Source organism: Heptranchias perlo, chromosome 15, assembly GCF_035084215.1.
Source record: "Heptranchias perlo isolate sHepPer1 chromosome 15, sHepPer1.hap1, whole genome shotgun sequence".
Lineage (NCBI taxonomy): Eukaryota > Metazoa > Chordata > Chondrichthyes > Hexanchiformes > Hexanchidae > Heptranchias > Heptranchias perlo.
The window spans coordinates 57009443-57024343 of record NC_090339.1 but is presented as its reverse complement, the minus strand read 5'-3'; the positions used below and the strand labels follow the sequence as shown (position 1 = coordinate 57024343).

At 43.9% G+C, this 14901-nt stretch overlaps 1 protein-coding gene across 1 annotated transcript in view; it reads left to right on the top strand.

Annotated features, from left to right (window-relative positions):
* LOC137332823 (X-linked interleukin-1 receptor accessory protein-like 2) overlaps nt 1–14117 on the top strand; it is a 248240-nt gene extending 234123 nt beyond the window's left edge. The window contains exons 5-6 of the mRNA XM_067996754.1: nt 5512–5586; nt 13789–14117. Of these exons, the coding sequence (XP_067852855.1) occupies nt 5512–5586; nt 13789–14117 (404 nt within the window). The remainder of the gene's footprint in view (nt 1–5511; nt 5587–13788) is intronic.
* The last annotated feature ends 784 nt before the right edge of the window (nt 14118–14901 follow it).

The window sequence follows — 14901 nt, the reverse complement described above, 5'->3', positions numbered from 1 at the left end:
ATACATATTTCGGTCACATTTTTGTGTGGCATCAATTGCATTTATAGAGTCATATGAAATTGCAGAATTATTGCGCGAGGCATTGTTGTATAAATAAGTGCTACTGTGATATTTATAGTTGTTTCATTTTCTCTGCTGCTGTGAACTGGGCTGATACAGTTCTCAACATCATACAAACACCAGGTATTCTCCCACTGAGATAAAAACACTGGCACCTAGATTGCAGTACAGAAGAATGTGAAAGAAAACTGACCGTCCTCCCATCCTCCAACCTGCTCACCCAAAACTCTACTGCCCGTATCCTATCCTACACCAGGTCCTGCTCACCTATCACCCCTGTCCTTGCTGACCTACACTGGGTCTTGGTCCTCCAACGTCTCAAGTTTAAAATCCACTGACCTGACAGTGATAAACGCTCATAATTTGGTATTGCAATGTCATATCAATTCTGAGGACATTGAGGCCTCTTGATATTTTGCCATGTGTAAACTTCTAAGAAAAATAGGGGAGTTCTCTCGGTGTCCAAGTCAATATTTATCCCTCAACCAATATCACTAAAACAGATTATCTGTTCATCTGTCTCATTGCTGTTTGTGGGACCTCCAGCGAAACAATAGGATGATCAACGCCATCGCCACAAACTCCGTTCCATCGTTCACCACTTCCATCTCCCTCACCGGCTCAGGCTGAACCAGACTGTTCATGACCATGTCATACTATTTGACCCCGAGCTGAGCTTCCGACCCCATATCTTCTCCATCATAAAGAAAGCCTACTTCAATCTTTATTAGAAAGGGTGACCAAAAGCTAGATTCTAGTGAGGGTCTTAAAGAAAAAGTGAGAATTGGAGAGGCAGAGGGGCTTGGGGAGAGAATTCCAGAGCATTCCTAGATGCTGAAGACACAGGCGCTAATGGTGGGATGAAGGGTGGGGGAGTTGAACAGGCCATCTCCACCCCTCCCTCAGCCCATTTGCTGCCCTTGTCCGTGCCTTTGTCGCTTTCCAGACTCGACTATCCCAATGCTCTCCTGGCGCCTCCCATCCTCCACCCTCTGTAAACATCAGATCATCCAAAACTCTGCTGTCAATATCCTATCCTGCACCAAATTCCACTTACCCATCACTCCTGTCCTCACTGGCCTACACATTAGCTCTCGGTCCCCCAACGCCTCAAATTTAAAGTTTGCATCCTCATTTTTAAGTCCCTTTGTGGCGTTGCCCCCTCCCCCCCCCACCCCATCTCCTGAAGCCCTGCAAACCTCTCTGAACTCTCCGTTCCTCCAATCCTGGCCTCCTGTTCAACTCCCCCACCCTTCATCCCACCATTAGCGCCTGTGTCTTCAGCATCTAGGAATGCTCTGGAATTCTCTCCCCAAGCCCCTCTGCCTCTCCAATTCTCACTTTTTCTTTAAGACCCTCACTAGAATCTAGCTTTTGGTCACCCTTTCTAATACCTCCTTCTTTGGCTCAGTGATTAAGCTTCTGTGAAGTGCCTTGGGACTTTATTTTATGTTGAAGGTGCTATATAAAAGTGTGTGTGTGTGTGAGCGAGCATGCGCGCATGTGTTCTACCTACTCTACACACCTTGCACTATCACTGAATGCATTCCAGTCCACATGCCACTTATCCTAAGGGTGTTTTGAATTGAAACACGCTGGTTTGCACACAGGTGTCTGGTGTGAACGCACCAAAACTTAATTGAGATGCTCTCGAGTTTTAGCAGTCAAACCTAGATTACAATCTCGCTGTTTCAAAATGCAACATTGGCCCAGATTTTGCTGTCAAATTAACGGAAAAGCTAATGGCGCTCGCTGTTATTTATGCGCAAATGGGACAGCGACTTCACGCAAGGGGCAGATGTGAGGTTAAACTCAAAAATTCAAAAGTTGCTGTCCGAGTTGTGCTGCTCCACCATTAGCTTCACGAAAACAGCATCTCACTGTCTGCCTCACCATTGAAATGCATTGAACGGCGTGAAGTTGCTGTTCTTGCACCATAGATACAAACTAAACTCATCACAGAAAGTTAAGTCGTCATTTCAAGTCTAAGTACCCTTTTAACGTCGTGATAACTGATAATTACTGCCATTCAACCTCTCTGGCACTGAAAGTTAACTATTACAAATGTGGAATTTCATTCCTTCAGATTTTAATTGTTGTTGGAGATTTTAAAAATGTTAAATTTTAAATTTGTTTTTCTACTTTTCCTTTCTGTCTCTTTTTTCTCTCTCTCTTAATCCAATCTTTCTTTCCCTCTCTTTATTTCTCTTTCAGTACCTGATTTGACATTGAATTCACCCAATGTAATTTACAATTCCTTCTCAGTCCTTGCACTGTTTATTTCAAAATCCTTCAATCTGATCGGTTAAGGAGATTTGTTCACTCAGACCCCAGGTGCCCTGTTTCCCTCGCTGCGACATTATCAGCTCGCACTTTCAGCCACACAAAAAATGTAAAAACCTAAACATGCAAGATCAAGTCTAACTCACGTTAGATGCCCTGTCACAGAAAATTATGACTCAATAACTTTTCATTGTTTCTCTGTCACATTTGGAAAACATTATATCATTGAGGCCTCTTGTACCCTTTAAAGAGGCTGCGTAACTTCCATAATAATTCTACAAAAATAAAATGTTTATTTTTAACGATCCTCAATTCGAATCGGGCCAGGACCTACTCCGTTAATGGTAGGGCGTTGGGGAGAGTTATAGAACAAAGAGATCGAGGAGTACAGGTTCATAGCTCCTTGAAAGTGGAGTCACAGGTGGATAGGGTGGTGAAGAAGGCATTCAGCATGCTTGGTTTCATTGGTCAGAACATTGAATACAGGAGTTGGGATGTCTTGTTGAAGTTGTACAAGACATTAGTAAGGCCACACTTGGAATACTGTGTACAGTTCTGGTCACCCTATTATAGAAAGGATATTATTAAACTAGAAAGAGTGCAGAAAAGATTTAATAGGATGCTACCGGGACTTGATGGTTTGACTTATAGGGAGAGGTTGGGTAGACTGAGACTTTTTTCCCTGGAGAGTAGGAGGTTTAGGGGTGACCTTATAGAAGTCTATAAAATAATGAGGGGCATAGATAAGGTAGATAGTCAAAATCTTTTCCCAAAGATAGGGGAGTCTATAACGAGGGGGCATAGATTTAAGGTGAGAGGGGAGAGATACAAAAGGGTCCAGAGGGGCAATTTGTTCACTCAAAGGGTGGTGAGTGTCTGGAACGAGCTGCCAGAGGCAGTAGTAGAGGCGGGTACAATTTTGTCTTTTAAAAAGCATTTGGACAGTTACATGGGTAAGATGGGTATAGAGGGATATGGGCCAAGTGCAGGCAGCTTAGTGGTATAAACTGGGCGACATGGACATGTTGGGCCGAAGGGCCTGTTTCTATGTTGTAAACTTCTATGATTCTATGGAGCATTTCCTAAATCACAATTGCAGAGTATAAATGGTAACAATGATATCTTGTCCCCAAAATGCATCAAAATGGAATGCCACAGCACAGGAACACCCAGTTAAAATCATTTTTATATTTGGATGAATTTTGGAATTTTACTTTTATTTTTAAGACGCTGCCTTTTAAAAAGGAAGTAAATTTACACCCTGGCCTAATTTTCCTCCTGAGGCTTCTTCCTTGTGCATCCTTGTCCAGCCAGGACTGTGGGTCAAATGGAGCTGCAGACATCTTTACAGCCACTGCTGCCATTTTCAGCTGTGGGCAGGACAGACAATGTCATTTTTTATTTCCCGTCAGTTGCTCATTCAACCGTGGTGCTGTGTCATCTTCTCGCCGTTACTTTGTATATCTCGAAAAGCCCAATACGCAAGTAGACAGAAGCTTGTTTTTTTTCCAGACCAAATCCGACTAAGATCTACACACATAAATTTCTAGGCTCTTCTGTCACAGTCAATGCGCTCAGTTGTTGAATGCAGTATTTTAATTGTGTAAGTGACCCCGTGTCATATTGTAGTTTCCTTTTTGGTCAACAGTTTTTATTTTAGTGCCATTTTCTATGTTGGAGAAAGTGCTTTTTGTGCTATTAACAATATATTCCCCACCTTTTTTCAAAATTTAAACCACTACTTTCGTATTTAAATATTTGGCAGATATAATTTATTTAGTTGAAGAATTTCAACTGTGCAACAATATGCTTGTCAAAGGGTTTTGGATTAAGCACTCTGTTATAGAGTTTACAATCGGATTGTTTAACATCAAAGTTAATATTGTACTGCAGCTTCAGGCATTACTTTATTACTGCACTTGTCTTATGCTAAAAGGAACCAGACAGCCGTAGTATCAGTTTGGATAAATCTAAGTAGGTAACAATTGGCCCAGCAAGCCTGGGTTGGCCAGCTCACGCATCATATGAATTTCAGGCAATAATTAAAAGCAATAAGCAAAACCAGAGGACATTTGATTATATTTTACTACTTAGATTCTGTGAAGAGAGGGATTACATTATGTTGTGCCAGAATGATAAGCTAATGACAAAAGACTATACTCTGCATACATAGAATTTTTTTTTAAATCTTGCTTTTTTAAAAGAAGCTGGGATTATTCTCCTTACAGCAGAGAAGGTTAAGGGGAGATTTAATGGAAGTGTTCAAAATTATAAGGGGCTTTGATAGAGTAGATATGGAGAAACTGTTTCCACTGGCAGGAGGGTCAGTAACCAGAAGACACAGTTTCAAAATAATTGGCAAAAAAGCCTGGGGGAGATGAGGATAATTTTTTTTTAAATGCAGCAAGTTGTAATGATCTGGAATGTGCTGCCCTGAAAGGGTGATGGAAGCAGATTCAAAAGTAACTTTCAAAAGGGAATAGGATATATACTTAAAAAGGAGACATTTGCAGGGCTTTGGGGAAAGAGCAGGGGAGTGGGACTCATTAGTAGTTTTCAGAGAGCCGGCACAGACACGATGGGCCAAATGGCCTCCTTCTGTGCTGTATGATTCTGATTCTATGATTTTATACAACCACTTATTACATCCTCAAGACATCACAAAATGCTTCACACCCAGCGAATTACTTTGCAGTGTAGTCACTGTTGTGCCATAGGAAAACGCAGCAGCCAATTTGGACACAGCAAGATCCCAGAAACGGCAAATGAAATGAACAATCAGTTCATCTGATTTGGCGGTATTAGTTTAAACAGGAAAGTTGGCCAAGAAACCGGAGAACTTCCTGCTCTTCGAATAGTGCCACGAAAAGGAAGATGCGGTCTCAATTTAACATCCCATCTGAAAGACGGCACCTCTGACAAAGCAGCACTCACTGCAGTGCTGCACTGAAGTATCAGCTTAGATTATGTGCGCAAATCCAGGACTGGGGCTTGAATCCACAGCCGTCTGCTGACTATGATCTGGTTAACATTGATACTATATTTGGTACAAAGAGCCATATATGCTTCAGACATGTGAAGTGATGGACTGTAATCATATCAAACTACCATTTTTCTTTATACATGTGACATGACCTAATCATCTGTGGACTTTCTTGTATCTTTCAGCTGTACTCACTGACAAGCTACCTCAGCTTCTACTTCCTCTTGAAAACCAACAAAGTATTGTAGATATCCAACTGGGTAAGTTCCTTCTTGAGGATGTCATCCTTAACTTCTGCACTGTGAACATTGATATTGTCCTGCTACTCTTCATCCATCACATAATATTTTTCCCACACCTTCCCCTTCATTAACTTACGTGCTTCCTATTTTTACATCACTCTCTGTTGCCTGATCACTTTTATTCTCTGCAGTCACCAGTACCAGTGAAGTGAAGGATATGGTCTGTGATTCTGTTGAAACTTTCACTTTTATCTTAGGCAGTCAGGCTTTCCAAAGCTGACTAACTCTTTAAGACAAGACGTCTGTTCGTATTTTCCCAATGACATCCTTCAACTTTTATCAGTTTGTCTAAACTGAACTAAATCACAAATTTAAGAGGAAAAATAGTTGCAAATCTGATGATTTTTTGTTAATGTATTTAGTGACTGAGAACAGCAATCTAGGGCGGAACTTTTTACTTCAGGATGTGAATCAGCCGGTAGTGGATCGACTATCAAAGGAAAGGCAAATCAGGTAGAGGGACTAACGGACGGCCAGTATACTACCACCCGTTTTACCCCCCCGCTGAAGTTGAAAGTTCCACTTGTAATCTCTATTTCCACCAATAACCATGCTGGTGATCCCCTGATGTCAGTTAGTGGCCATTAAATCAATAATAAGCATCATATCAAACCTATAGCTCTCCATCCAGCCAATAAACAATGGGATGATAGCAAACCCTTTACTCGAAAGAGGAATAATAGGTTCCAAGAGGATACATGAGCAAGGTAAATATAATTCCACTGAAGGTGGAAATAGCTTTGCGCTGTTTTATTCATTCAGCAGGGAGTTAGATACTTCAGTTGACCCGGTTGGAGTAGGAATCTGGTACTCTGCATGGATTTTGGCAGCGGTCTTGAGTTTCTGAGGTGCTCCCAGTCACCCTGTGCGAGGCCTAACACTAAAGTTGGGGAAGGCAGAGGCCCTGGATTTGTGGTGAATCCCAGAACCAATGTGAGCAGAGGCTGGCCTTGGAAAAGGCACAAACTCTGTGCCATGCAGGTTGGCTGTGGTGTAGGGCCCACATTTGGGTGGGCAAGAAGGAAGTCTGGGTTTGAGCTGATAGAGAGAGACTGGGCAATTTGGGGGGAGTGGGGGAGAGGAGAAGGAGACTGGTTACAGTGTATGAGAATGAGGATTGGTCCATGGTAATCACGTGACTAAAATACTAATGGTCATATGGTTCCCATGGAGCAATCAAGTCACTAGAAGAAAAATGGAGCTGAGGCACATGATTATCATAGAATCATAGAAAGGTTACAGCATAGAAGGAGGCCATTTGGCCCATCAAGTCCACACCAGCTCTATGCAAGAGCAATCCAGCTAGTCCCACTCCCCCGTAGCCCTGCAAAATGTTTCCTTTCGAGTACTTATCCAGTTCCCTTTTGAAAGCCATGATTGAATCTGCTTCCACCACCCCCTCAGGCAGTGCATTCCAGATCTTAACCACTCGTTGTGTAAAAAAGTTTTTCCTCATGTCACCCTTGGTCCTTTTGCCAATCACCTTAAATCTATGCCCGCTGGTTCTTGACCCTTCCGCCAATGGGAACAGTTTCTCTCTATCTACTCTGTCTAGACCCTTCATGAATTTGAATACCTCTATTAAATCTCCTCGCAACCTTCTCTGTTCCAAGGAGAACGACCACAGCTTCTCCAGTCTATCCACGTACCAAAATCCTTCATTCCTGGAATCATTCTAGTGAATCTCTTCTGCACCCTCTCTAAGGCCTTCACATCTTTCCTAAAGTGCGGTGCCCAGAACTGGACACAATACTCCAGTTGTGGCCGAACCAATGTTTTATAAAGGTTCATCATGACTTCCTTGCTTTTGTACTCTATGCCTTTATTTATAAAGCCCAGGTTTTTTTAACCGCTTTCTCAACCTGCCCTGCCGCCTTCAGCAATTTATGCACATAAACCCCCAGATCTCTCTGTTCCTATACCCCTTTTAGAATTGTGCCCTCGCATGCCCTCATGGACCAATCAGATCACTAGAAGGCGACAGCGACTGAATGGTTTTATCAGAGCAGAAGAGAATGTAACCTCAGCTTTTTAATAACATAGATATAAAGCCTTCCTTCTTATGAAAAAGTTTTTCTTTGACTTTCCAATTCAAATTATAGCATTTGAGTTTAAATCCATTCTTCCTTTACCATTGACAATCTCGGTTTGCCGTTCGGTCGTGCATCACATGACAGGAAAGGGCAATTTAATGAGAAATGAAATGTATGGCGTTTGACAAGGATGGCTCCAATGAAAAATATTATGTTGTGTTTCACCTGATATTCAATAGATTTCATACTATTTACCAGCTTGTCCAATGTGTTTTTTTCTTGGATTTAAATTGTTTAATGTGATGTCGCATTTGGTTGTTTTTATTTTACTTCGACTTTGACAGATTTAGTTTTTCTGATGCCTAATATTGATTTCTGAGCGTATAAACGTGCAACTTTGGTTAGCCTCACCTTTTCTTAAATTATATGTCACCATGATGTGGAGATGCCGGTGATGGACTGGGGTTGACAATTGCAAACAATTTTACAACACCAAGTTATAGTCCAACAATTTTATTTGAAATTCACAAGCTTTCGGAGGCTTCCTCCTTCCTCAGGTGAATGTTGTGGAAATGAAATCCTCGAACCCTTCGCATTTATAAATCACAGAACAATACCTGGTGATTACAGATAGTCTTTCCAACTGCCCGTTGCCACGGCAATCACAGTGTGCAGACAGAGAGGTGTTACCTAAAAGGCCACCGAATATACAAACCACCAAAAAAAACAGAGAGAGAGAGGCAGAAACATAGAAAAGACAGCAAATGACCCGTTATATTAAAAACAGATAACATTTGTTCACTGGTGGGGTTACGTGTAGCGTGACATGAACCCAAGATCCCGGTTGAGGCCGTCCTCATGGGTGTGGAACTTGGCTATCAATTTCTGCTCGACGATTTTGCGTTGTCATGTGTCTCGAAGGCTGCCTTGGAGTACGCTTACCCGAAGGTCGGTGGCTGAATGTCCTTGACTGCTGAAGTGTTCCCCGACTGGGAGGGAACCCTCCTGTCTGGTGATTGTTGCGCGGTGTCCGTTCATCCGTTGTCGCAGCGTCTGCATGGTCTCGCCAATGTACCATGCTCTGGGGCATCCTTTCCTGCAACGTATGAGGGAGACAACGTTGGCCGAGTCACAGGAGTATGAACCATGCACCTGGTGGGTGGTGTCCTCTCGTGTGATGGTGGTATCTGTGTCGATGATCTGGCATGTCTTGCAGAGGTTACCGTGGCAGGGTTGTGTGGTGTCGTGGATGCTGTTCTCCTGAAAGCTGGGTAATTTGCTGCCATGTTGAAGGCTGCGGAGAACATGGCGTAGTTTCTCCGCTCCGGGGAAGTACTGGACGACGAAGGGTACTCTGTTGGTTGCGTCCCGTGTTAGTCTTCTGAGGAGGTCTATGCGATTTTTCGCTGTGGCCCGTCGCAACTGTCGATCGATGAGTCGAGCGTCATATCCCGTTCTTACTAGGGCATCTCAGACGAGGAGGAACGCGATGGACACCTACAGACGCTGAAAGATGCCCTAGTAAGAACGGGATATGATGCTCCGCAGCCTTCAACATGTCATCAATGACAACGAACACCTCGCTATGGCCATCCCCACACCTCCACTACTCGCCTTTAAACAGCCACCCAACCTCAAACAGACCATCGTTCGCAGCAAATTACCCAGCTTTCAGGAGAACAGCATCCACGACACCACACAACCCTGCCACGGTAACCTCTGCAAGACATGCCAGATCATCGACACAGATACCACCATCACACGAGAGGACACCACCCACCAGGTGCATGGTTCATACTCCTGTGACTCGGCCAACGTTGTCTACCTCATACGTTGCAGGAAAGGATGCCCCAGAGCATGGCACATTGGCGAGACCATGCAGACGCTGCGATAACGGATGAACGGACACCGCGCAACAATCGCCAGACAGGAGGGTTCCCTCCCAGTCGGGAACACTTCAGCAGTCAAGGACATTCAGCCACCGACCTTCGGGTAAGCGTACTCCAAGGCGGCCTTCGAGACACACGACAACGCAAAATCGTCGAGCAGAAATTGATAGCCAAGTTCCGAACCCATGAGGACGGCCTCAACCGGGATCTTGGGTTCATGTCACGCTACACGTAACCCCACCAGCGAACAAATGTTATCTGTTTTTAATATAACGGGTCATTTACTGTCTTTTCTATGTTTCTGCCTCTCTTTTTTTTTGGTGGTTTGTATATTCGGTGGCCTTTTAGGTAACACCTCTCTGTCTGCACACTGTGATTGCCGTGGCAACGGGCAGCTGGAAAGACTATCTGTAATCACCGGGTATTGTTCTGTGATTTATAAATGCGAAGGGTTCGAGGATTTCATTTCCACAACATTCACCTGAGGAAGGAGGAAGCCTCCGAAAGCTTGTGAATTTCAAATAAAATTGTTGGACTATAAATTGGTGTTGCAAAATTGTTTACAATATATGTCACCAGGCATACCTGTACTAAATACAAAGAGCTTGGATAATGAAAGTGATTTAAGATCAGGCATAAAAAAATCTGACGTTGGTTTTCTTCTGACATGGAGTAGAGTTTCATATAGTAACTGTGTAAGTCAAGATTGGAGTTATCATGGTGTCAGCAATTTTCGTGTGATTTTTCTTTTAATCATTAAGACAGACTGGTGGAAGGAGTAAAATGTCACCCTATTAGGTTTTTCATATGTGCTGATTTCTGGAAAAAAAAAACATCTTCAGAAGTTGGAAGTGGTTTTAACAGATTGCTTGAGCTGGCCTATTTTCCATGTTGCATAATATGCCACCAGATACTGCAGTCAGAATTGACAAGGATCAAATCAATTCTGGTTTCCTAGCTTCCAATGTAATGTTAGGTGGTGTATTGGGACTGCAGGAAGGGGAAGGGGAGGCATGAGTTAGATTTGATACCGGCTTTCTGCTCAAAATGCTCATTTTCTAGATTGTTTTCCCCTCTCCTCCCCCACCCACCCGACAGCTCACTAAGTTTATCCACGAGAAGCTGAAACATTCAGACCAGGTAGGTCCCAGGTTTAATCCCGAGTCTGTGCCCGAGTTAGATGATCTCAGTCAGGTCGACTCACTACAATTGGCAGCAAGCCCCCCCTGAGATAGGGGAGGGAAAATTGGCCGGGGTTCCCACACTTGATGGCCACCCAGTGACCCTGGGATGTGGGCGTCGCTGGTGAGGCCGGCATTTATTGCCCATCCCTAATTGCCCTTGAGAAGGTGGTGATGAACCACCTTCTTGAACCACTGCAGTCCATGTGGTGAAGGTTCTCCCACGGTGCTGTTAGGAAGGGAGTTCCAGGATTTTGACCCAGCGACGATGAAGGAACGGCGATATATTTCCAAGTTGGGATGGTGTGTGACTTGGAGGGGAACGTGCAGGTGGTGTTGTTCCCATGTGCCTGCTGCCCTTGTTCTTCTAGGTGGTAGAGGTCGCAGGTTTGGGAGGTGCTGTCGAAGAAGCCTTGACGAGTTGCTGCAGTGTATCCTGTGGATGGTACACACTGCAGCCACAGTGCGCCAGTGGTGAAGGGAGTGAATGTTTAGGGTGGTGGATGGGGTGCCAATCAAGTGGGCTGCTTTGTCCTGGATGGTGTCGAGCTTCTTGAGTGTTGTTGGAGCTGCACTCATCCAGGCAAGTGGAGAGTATTCCATCACACTCCTAACTTGTGCCTTGTAGATGGTGGAAAGGCTTTGGGGAGTCAGGAGGTGAGTCGCTCGCCACAGAATACCCAGCCTCTGACCTGCTCTCGTAGCCACAGTATTTATATGGCTGGTCCAGTTAGGTTTCTGGTCAATGGTGACCCCCAGGATGTTGATGGTGGGGGATTTGGCGATGTTAATGCCGTTGAATGTCAAGGGGAGGTGGTTAGACTCTCTCCTGTTGGAGATGGTCATTGCCTGGCACTTGTCTGGCGCGAATGTTACTTGCCACTTATCAGCCCAAGCCTGGATGTTGTCCAGGTCTCGTTGCATGCGGGCACGGACTGCTCCATTCACTTAACCTGTCTATATCTCTTTGCAAACTCTTTGCATCCTCCTCACACCTTACGTTCCCACCTAGCATTGTATCATCTGCAAACTTGGATGCATTACACTCGGTCCCTTCATCTAAGTCATTGATATAGATTGTAAATAGCTGAGGCCCCAGTACCGATCCCTGTGGCATTCCACTAGTTACAACCTGCCAACCCAAAAATGACCCCTTTATTCCTACTCTCTGTTTTCTATCCATTAACCAACCCCCAATCCCAAGAGCCCTAATCTTGTGTAAGATCCTCTTGTGTGGCACCTTATCGAATGCCTTTTGACAATCCAAATATACTACATCCACTGGTTCCCCCTTATCCACCCTGCTAATTGCACCCTCAAAAAACTCTAATAGATTTGTCAAACACGATTTCACTTTCATAAAATCATGTTGACTCTGCCTAATCATATTATGGTTTTCTCAGTGCCCTGTTACTACGCCCTTAATAATAGATTCCAGCATTTTCCCTGCTACTGATGTCAGGCTTACTGGCCTATAGTTCCCTGTTTTTTCTCTCCCTCCTTTCCTGAATAGCGGGGTTACATTTGCTACCTTCCAATGCATGGTACCGTTCCAGAATCTAGGGAATTCTGGAAGATCAAAACCAATGCATCCACTATCTCTGCAGCCACCTCTTTTGAAACCGTAGGATGTAGGCCATCAAGTCCAGGGGATTTGTCAGCTTTTAGTCACATTAATGTTTCTAATAATTTTTCTTTACTAATCTTAATTACTTTAAGTTCCTCACTCTCATTAGGCCCTTGGTTCCCCATAATTTCTGGTATTTTTTTTGTATCTTCTACAGTGAAGACAGATATAAAATATTTGTTTAACATCTCTGTCATTTCCTTATTCCCCATTATAATTTCTCCTATCTCTGCCTCTAAGGACCCACGTTTACTTTCGCTAATCTCTTCCGTTTTATATACTTGCAGAAGCTCTTACAATCTGTTTTTATATTTCTTTTACTCTCATGTTCAATTTTCTCCCTCTTTATCAATTTCTTGGTCAACCTTTGCTGATTTCTAAAACCCTCCCAATACTCAGGATTATTACTCTTCCCCAGAGGATCCTTTATTGTAAGATTACTAATTAATCCTGTATCATCACACAATACTAGTTCTAAAATAGCCTAATTGGTTCCCTGACATATTGTTCTAGAAAACTGTCTTGGATGCATTCCATGGACTCGTCCTCCAAACTATTTTTGCCAATTTGGTTTGCCCAGTCTACATGAAGATTAAAGTCCCCCATGATTATTGCATTGCCCTTGCTACATGCTCCTCTAATTTCCTGATCTATACTCTATCCAACACAATAACTATTGTTAAGGAGCCTATAAATTGCTCCCACTGATGTTTTCTGCCCCTTGTTATTTCTTAGCTCAACCCATACTGATTCTACATCCTGATTTTCTGAGCTAAGATTCTTTCTCACTACTGTCTTTATCTCATCCTTTATTATATGGGTTACACCACCACCACCACCCCCCCAACTTTTCAATTTTGCCTCTCTTTTCGAAAAGTCAAGTACCCTGGAATATTTAGTTCCCAACCTTGATCACTCTGTAACTACGTCTCAGTAATGGCTACTAGATCAAACCCACTTATCTCCATTTGTGCCATTAATTCAACTATCTTGTTACGAATGCTTCGTGCATTCAGATACAGCGCCTTTAATTTTAACTTTTTACTTTTTTTCCCTGATGTGACCTTAGTCACTAATGCCCTATTACCTTTGTTAAACTCTCTGCCCCTTCCTGACACACTCCGCTTGATTTTACCCAAATCGCTACTCTGCTCTACAGCCTGGACTTTTCTTTGTAGACTGATAAAATTACCCTGGAAGATTACTGTGGCATGAAAGTTGAGGGGGATGGAAGTCTTCGCAGCCACTGATTGTAGATGGTTATTTATCCCTATGTGGATCACCTCAGTCAAAGCCACCCTGGTGATAGTAAGCCTCCTCATATACTGTTCCTCCAATTTGCCCAGGTAGCTAACTGTGTTGTTACAGAACCATTGCTGAGGGTTGAATGTGTTTCAATGAATGTGACTTTAATGCCCTTTGTACTTCAGGCCATCCTGTTCTCCTGAGCCTCCCCTGGTATGAAACTGCCAGTATCGACTACCTGCATGGTCCAGGGCAGAAAACTCCACTGGACTATTCACTTGTTTCACAGCTGTGGCGATACTTTCCAGTCAACTTCATCATAAACTCACTAGCCCTGAAAATCCATGGTGTTGGGGGTTGGGGGGATGGGGGGGTTTCGCAGAGACATAAGTGCCCACATATTCCACTACTGACCCGGCAGAAGCTTGCAGGGGGCAGGGGACAGATCTTGGTGGTAGTAGCAAATATTCAAACGAGGACTTTGAAGGCCGAAGTGGAGAAGGGTTCCATGTGAACAGCAGTTGAACATGGGTCAGTCGGTCCTAAGAGATAGGCTAGGGGAGGAGTCAGGAGGAGTGGGCTTGCGGTGGGTTGGTGGGGCATTTTGCAGCATTGCTGGAGAGGTTGGAAATGCTGGCCGAAGCTTTGGGATGGGGGGAGTGGGTGGGCAGGGTGCTGAATCCACTCCCGTGAAAGGTGGTGAGCCTGGCTCCTGCAGGCCCTGTATTGTGGGGGGATGAAGGGGGCTGGTTGTCACTTTTTTCCTAAGATTGTACTTGTTATTTGGGGGTACAGGCCCTGATCCTGGGCTGTACCCCTAGATGGGCTCCACCTCTGCCAAATGTTGAGGAAGCACACCTGCTGAGACAAGTTGTGCCTCTGCTGACACGAGAGCAGCTCCCAACTAAGGCACAGGAACTGCCAACTTAAGAGAGTCTTAGTCTCCAGCCCTACCCCAAGTTGATGTCCTTGAAGTGTGGAAAAGCCATGGATCTTTGGCCCCACTCACTCATGTTTTAATTGGACTGCGCAGCTGTGGAATTTTGCATGAGTTCATCATTAATGAACTCAACGAGGCATTGAGGGGCAAAAAGTGGCTCTCTTCTCACTTTTCACGTTTATTCATTTGTGCAGGGCTATAATTTATTGGAGCAACACCAAATGCCGGTGAATAACCGTCACATATAATGGAATAAAAATTGACACCGTTCTTCTTTACTCTTGTCTAATTTTTTGTTAATATCAGCTACGACAGAAAAATATGTGAGCAAATGGTTGGTTGCCAGTTATACCACAAA